Source organism: Theropithecus gelada, unplaced genomic scaffold, assembly GCF_003255815.1.
Source record: "Theropithecus gelada isolate Dixy unplaced genomic scaffold, Tgel_1.0 HiC_scaffold_976, whole genome shotgun sequence".
NCBI classification, from domain to species: domain Eukaryota; kingdom Metazoa; phylum Chordata; class Mammalia; order Primates; family Cercopithecidae; genus Theropithecus; species Theropithecus gelada.
Window position 1 is genome coordinate 965 of NW_020266556.1, and position 7,023 is coordinate 7,987.

A 7,023-nucleotide genomic window follows, 5' to 3' on the forward strand; every position below is an offset into this window, starting at 1 on the left:
AATCCCCGCTCCCACACCTCGCCCCAGGTAACTGTGCTCTGTGTCTTTGTAGATTTGCCTAGTGTAATCTATTTTTTACTTCGGTAATATAAGGAGGTCGTGCAAAATAGAGACTATTTAGAAACAGACTAGGCAGACTTAAATCTGATGGAAAGTTTAAAGTTGTTTAAAAGTGGGCTATAGTTTTACATGATTTTTTTAAAAAGAGGAAAGGTGAGGAGAGGTTCCACTTTGGGGCGACTAGGACTGAGGTGATGGTTCTGGAGGGGGCGAGCGAAGTTGTGAGGGGAGGAGAGCCCTCGCGTCACGCCCGCCCCGCCCAGGGCCGGATTGGCTCCTGACTCACCCTCTTTGCCCCAGGGCGGCCGCCGTCTCTTGCGCAGGCGCAGTGCTCCTGCTTCCTGGCCGAGGGCGGGCGAGCGGAGCCTGCATTCGCAGCGATCGCTAGCGTGTGGTGATTGCTTCTGTCTGTTGTTTAGATATGGAAGCTGAGAGGATGCACAAAGGCAGCCGGAGCCTGGGTCGGGGTCTCGCTCAGTGCTGACCGCCCCCGGGGTCGAGTAGGCGATGGGGGAGCCCGGCTTCTTCGTCACAGGAGACCGCGCCGGTGGCCGGAGCTGGTGCCTGCGGCGGGTGGGGATGAGCGCCGGGTGGCTGCTGCTGGAAGATGGGCGCGAGGTACGGGGGAAGGGGTCCTGTGGGGCGGAGGGCAGGGGCTGGAGGGAGCGGGGCTCTGGGAGGGAGGAAGGTGTCTTGCTGCGCTGAATGAATGGCAGAGAGGAGGCGGGCACCAGGAAGAGGAGCGAAGTGTCTGTGGGGGGTGGATTCCTGGGGAGAGAAGGGAGAAAGCGGTTCTGGCGCGAGCGACTGAAGGGTCTGCGGTGGGAGGTGTTTGGGGGAGAAATGGGGGCCGAATGAGAGAAAGAAAAGAGAGTTCGGCTCTGGGGAGCCCTGGGGGGCCACAAGGGCTGGGGTGAGGACGGAGGCCCTGGCCCGCGGCCTGTGGGGCGAGAAGCTGGCCCCGTCCAGAGAGGCCTGGGCCAGCGGGTAGCGGGGCCGGGAAGGAGAGGGACGCGCAGAGAATGTGAGGAGACGCGGGGGTGTCGAGGAGGGGAGGGCGGGGGCTGGCCAGATCTCGTTTAGGGCGCACGGAGCCCCGCGGTGCCCAGGTCGGGGAACGGTGGCGGGGGCCGCTAGCCGCAGGGAAGCCGAGGCGGGGCCCAGCGCGTGAACTTTCTCGAGTTTGTTTTGAAGACGATTCAAGTTCTGGGCTTTGTCCCTTAAAACAAACTTTCACGTAGAAATGTCTTCCTCCTTCCCAACCCTGAGGAACATGGGCGACTTGGGCTGGGCCACATTTCTCCCGTGAGGCTCGGTACGGCCGAGTGGCACTCCCTGAGGTGGGTCGGGCAGGGATTCAGAGTTCTCTCCAGAGGCTGCCTCTCGTCTTTACTAATGCAGTTGCAAATGAAAACATTTTTAAGGGGAAAGATGCACCAGCGTGCATCTTGAAAGGGCGAGGGAGGGGAGGAGGGAGTTAGATTGCAATCAGGTTGAGGAGGAGAACTGGGTCAGGGACAAGCTTGTCATGACTGGGAACCACCTGGGTTTTGGAAATAATCTGTATGAAAAGTTCTCTTTGCAGTAAAAGTGGATGGTTGGTCATGATGTTGTAAATTCAGTAAGTCTTTTAAGTCTTAATGTATGTTCGGGTAGATTTTTCCTATAAGCCGTACCGCCTCAATTCAGTCTGCCAGGTATTTACTGAGTATTTAACATTGTTTGGTGTACAATGAGGACAAATAAAATTTCTGCGCTCGAAGAGTTTAAGGCTTGAGTGGAGAGAGGGGATTTATACAATGAAGCAGTCTAAGAACATCCATATGGGCTGTATGATCAAGTGCCAAGATGTGGATTATTTAATTCCATCCCAGAGCAGTAGTTCTTCAAGTTAGAGGAGGAATTCATGTCCAGGCTCAAGTTTTGCTCGATTAGGGGGTGTTATAAAGGGTTACTTGTGTGCTGTGATTTGAGGAACACCAAGAAAGCATCTCTGCCCCCAAATACCTCTTCTATCCAGGTATTAGTGCCTAAAAGTCCACGTTAAGCATTCAGTCTTTTAGCTTGAGCACTGAACTTTCCCTGCCTGGCCCTTTCCAACAGCATATGTTTGTGAGAAGTTTAACAAATTAAAACACGAACACCTGAATAATAACCTGAATACTACACACAAAAATAAATTATTTTTGTGCATAACTATTAGTTAATTTCACATACATTACTTAGTGTGATCCCTGCATACACACAACTTTCTAAGGTAACTTAGTGGGCAAGTGTTATTCCTTTAGATTCGATTGTTGTGGATTAATTTATGACTCTTCTGAACAGCTTGGTAGTACTGCAGTCTTGGGTAGGTGGGTTGGGGAGGAAGAATTAAAGCACCTATAGGAAGGGCAAGAAGACTCCAAAGCACTCTTAGACATATTCTAAACCATTTGATAGTTCTTTGTGGGGCCACTTCTATGGGGAGGGACCTGTACAAACCGAGTGAATGGTAAAGACACAGTGGTAAGACTGTGGCTGGCTTCAGGGACCTGTGTGTAGGAGAAGCCTGCCAGGCTTGGCTGCCTGCAAGGTCAGGTCGTAGCATAGCCTGAAAAGAAGTCTGAATCAAAGGCAAGAGAAGAAGCTGTACTTATTTTAATGGTCCCCACATCGTAGCACAAGCTGTTTTGCATAAGATTTTAAGAGGTATGCTAATATTATAACAGCAAAGGTAGGTCAGCTCCCTGCCTTTCCTGTTCTTAGTCTCAGATGTTGTGGATAAAATAATAAAACAGAGTTCCTTTCATTTCATTGATGGGAATACTATAGTAAATTGTCTAAGTGGCTTTAAGCTTGTTAAAGCAATGCATAGAGTTTGGTGGAAAAACAAGTAGAGATTTATTGCAAATTAGCTAGTTCTCGGGTACTATAAAGTATCTAGGCCTTTGGGGAAAACAACAGAATCTTCTCTTCCCTTTTCTTCTCTTGTATTTAGTTTTCATTAAATTTTCTGCCCCAAGGGAAAAAAGGGAAAGGTTGGTTATATTTACTGGTTTGGGGGCTTTTGTTGTGGGGTGTTTTGTTTTGTTTTGTTTTGAGACAGAGTACTCCCTCTGTCACCCAGGCTGGAGTGCAGTGGTATGATCACACCTCCACCTCCCCGGTTCAAAGGATTCTTCTGCCTCAGCCTCCGAAGTAGCTGGGATTACAGATGTGCACCACTATGCCCAGTTAATTTTTGTATTTTCAGTAGAGACAGGGTTTCGCCATGTTAGCCAGGCTGGTCTCGAACTTCTGGCCTCATGTGATCCGCCTGCCTGGGCTTACAGGTGTGAGCCACCATACCTGGCCATATTTACTTGTTATTTGAGAAACAGTAGGAATTGTGCCCAGGAGGAAAGAGATAGTCTTGTGAAGGTGGGCAAAGACAAGATGATCTTTTAGATCAATAATGTGTGTAAGCTCAAATGCTTGCAAAACTATTGTAAATGAAAACAGCCCCTCACATATGGGTCAGCAGTCAGTTCCCATGGGAAATTTAGTGTTCCATTGAGTGGTCCTGAGATTTCCAGTTAACCTCACTGCACTCTTTAACTATAGTATAGGAGAAATATCAGTAGTACTAAGGTAAATTCTAAGACCAGGCAGTGCAGGAAAGGATATAAAATAATGATTCCTTTTTCTGGATTCAGAGTCTGTTGGAGGCAGTTTCAGAAAAAGACACTCTTCCGCTTTTTTGGTACTGTTTTCCCCAGGCTACTCACAATGGCAGTCTGGCTGTCTCCCCTCCAATGTTAGCATGTAATATGAGATGCTTCCTCTCTTAGAGATAAAGCTACCTAAATAGAAATTTTACTGAATATGGATGACAGATAAATCCCTAACCATTCCAATTTTAACAGATATGTGTATTCAGAGGAACTTCTATAATTAATATAATTCTGGCAGAGTGTGAAAGAACTGAAAAACTTTGTGCTCAGTATTGGTGGAGTGGTCACCACAACATTTTAAAGAGGAACAAGGGAGACCGTATGAGTTCCAACTGCTGCTCCATATTTTCCAATGGTAAATACAGTCTCTAACTTCTGACATGAAAACACCCACCCTAAAATCTTGAGGACTCATATGCAAGACCTCGTTATTTTTTCATTCATTCTCAAATACTTAACTGAACACTATGCCGGCTATAGAGACACAGTGGTAAACAAGACAGATAAAGTCCCTGCTTATCTAATTTATATTCTGTTAAGGGCACGGAGGGGAAAAGTAAAATAAGCAAGATAATTTTGGTTTGTGATAAGAGCATCCTAATAACTGAAGAAATACGATGGGAAGCAGACAACCAACTTTAGACAGTGGTGATCAGAGTAGGCTTATGAGTAGCTGAAACATGAAAGATAAGGAGCCCATGCAAGATCTGAGAGAAGAGTGTTCTTAGCAGAGGGGCTAAGTGAAAAGACCCTCAGGTAGGCTGGCACTTCAGGGAGAGGGGCTTAAGGAACAACAACAAAAATGTTTGAGGGACTGGAGCAGCTAGTGTTGGCACCGTGATATGAGTTAAGACTAAAGAGTAGAGGGGCTCAGGACTTTCAGGGTCTTATAGGCCATGGAAGGAAGTTTGAATGATTGGACAGTTTTAAGGAAAGACGGAAAATGATCTGATTTAAAATGTTTACATTTCTATTCCAGTTACTATATGAAGTTTATGGGGGCTAGAGTGGGAACAGAAACAGTAGGATGCCAGGTGTTTTGGACTAAGGTTGTGGCTGTAGAGATAGAAATGAACAGACTTAGGACATATTTGAATTATAGCCCATAAAATTTACCAGTGATTTCAGTGTGGGGATGAGGGACAGAGATGAATCAAAGATGACTTCTGGGTTATGGGTTGAATAGTTGGTTGGATGGTATTGTCAATACTGAGATGAGAGTTTGTGGGGAGGAATAGATTAGGTCAGTGAGTCGTGGTGGTCTTTGAGGGACTGAGGAGGACACGCATGATTCTGAAAGATTTTCAGACAAAGAGAAGAGGGCAGTTTTTAGCTAATGTTGGTTTAAAGTTCCCAGTTAAGGTTGTGGTATGGGTCATTAAAGAGGTCATTTGTGCACTAAAAAGAATAAACAGGGAGCCGGGCGTGGTGGCTCACACCTGTAATCCCAGCACTTTGGGAGGCTGAGGCAGGCGGATCACTTGAGGTCAGGAGTTGGAGACATGCCTGACCAACATGGTGAAACCCCATCTCTACTAAAAATACAAAAATTAGCCAGGCGTGGTGGTACATGCCTGTAATGTCAGCTACGTGGGAGTCTGAGGCAGGAGAATTGCTTGAATCCGGGAGGCGGAGGTTACAGTGAGCCAAGATCGCACCACTGCACTCCAGCCTGGGTGACAGAGCAAGACTCCGTCTCAAAAAAAAAAAAGAAGAAGAATAAGCAGGGAATTCTGTGATCTGGATCTCAGAAGAATTTCATTTCCTTCCTTCACAGGGTTGTTATGAACTAGACTGGTCCAACAGGAAAGTATGATAGATGTGAATTGGTGCTTCTTTTCAACCTTTTCCAGAAGCTCTCAAGCTGTTCTTGTGGATAAGACAGAGAATATGTACTCCAATGCAAAGACTTTTGGTTGAATTACAACTGGCCAAAGGTATATCCAGGCTGTGTGGATTAGTGTTTACTAGGCTTTCCTAAAAACTTTGTCTTTGACTGCATCCCATTCTGTGTCTTGAAAGAAGGTATAGAAGGCATCATATCATATAAATTTGGTGGAAGGGATATTAAGTATGTCTCATCTGATGGCAGATTAAAAATTCAGAAAGGTCTTGACAAGTTGGTTTGATAGGCTGAACTAGCAAGATGAAATTTAGTAGGAATCAATCTAAGGTCCTGCGCTTGAATCCAAGGTTTTCCATCCGATCAAGTATAGAACGGAAGAGACATGACTTAGCATAGCATTTCTTAGAGGAAGGGGAGACCAAGAAATTTAATCATTCCTAAGTTCGAGGATACACTGGCAGTGTACTAGATCTGCTGTGAAAGCTAATGCAATTTATATGCTCCAGTGATAATTTCTAGAACTGGGAAAGTAACACTTGTGTTTGACTGTGTAATAGAAATTAAGTTTATTTTTCTTAATATGCCTTCCAAGAATAAAGATAAGCCAGCAGTCCTTTCACAGACTCATTAGAATGGCAAAGAGACTCAAGCCCATCCCCTGGGAGTTAAGTTGAAGTAACTGGGAATACAGAGCCAGGAAAAGAAAACTCAGGGTTCACTTTATAGCTGTGACATTGAAAGGGGATTGGAGATTTCCTGATGGTGCCAAGGCAAAGCCAGTGCCAATGGATGGAATTTACAGGGAGAAAGATGCCAAGTCAGAGACATTTTAAAAATTGGAGGGCCTGCCTTACATAAAGTTACTGGCAGTATTTATGAGTTGATGGGATGTGTAGAAAGAATTCCTCCATCTCATGGTCACTGAACCAGATGACCTTTCAAGATCTTGCCAACCCTGAGATACATGGATAACTCTTTTTCAGCTTTCTCTTCTTGTCACAACTGTTTGCCTTTTTCTATTTGGTGGTTCTCATGGCAGCTGAAGGGGAGATAGCTGATGCACTGTTTTGGTTCCACAGGTGTCTGGTTTCATAAGTCAGGACCTGCATATGCTGCTGGTTGACGAGATTTGTAAAGGACCTCCCTTTTCAGCACAATGACTGATTGTATTTCTTACATTGTTGTTGTCTTCCCAGGTGACTGTAGGACGAGGATTTGGTGTCACATACCAATTGGTATCAAAAATCTGCCCCCTGATGATTTCTCGAAACCACTGTGTTTTGAAGCAGAATCCTGAGGGCCAGTGGACAATTATGGACAACAAGGTACAGGAATTCACAGAATCCTAATGACTTTTATTTGTTTTTAAATTACCTTTTTTTTTTTTTTTGCATAAGTAATTCATGGTATAAAATTCAAAAG

General features: G+C 45.4%; 1 protein-coding gene across 1 annotated transcript; it reads left to right on the forward strand.

Annotated features, from left to right (window-relative positions):
- Window positions 1-358: 358 nt before the first annotated feature.
- LOC112618099 (E3 ubiquitin-protein ligase RNF8-like) lies at window positions 359-6,926 on the forward strand (the record flags this gene model as incomplete). The annotated part of the gene is made up of 2 exons (XM_025374695.1): window positions 359-678; window positions 6,798-6,926. Coding segments are annotated over exons 1-2 (240 nt in total), but the record flags the coding sequence as incomplete, so codon positions are not given.
- Between the last annotated feature and the right edge of the window lie 97 nt (window positions 6,927-7,023).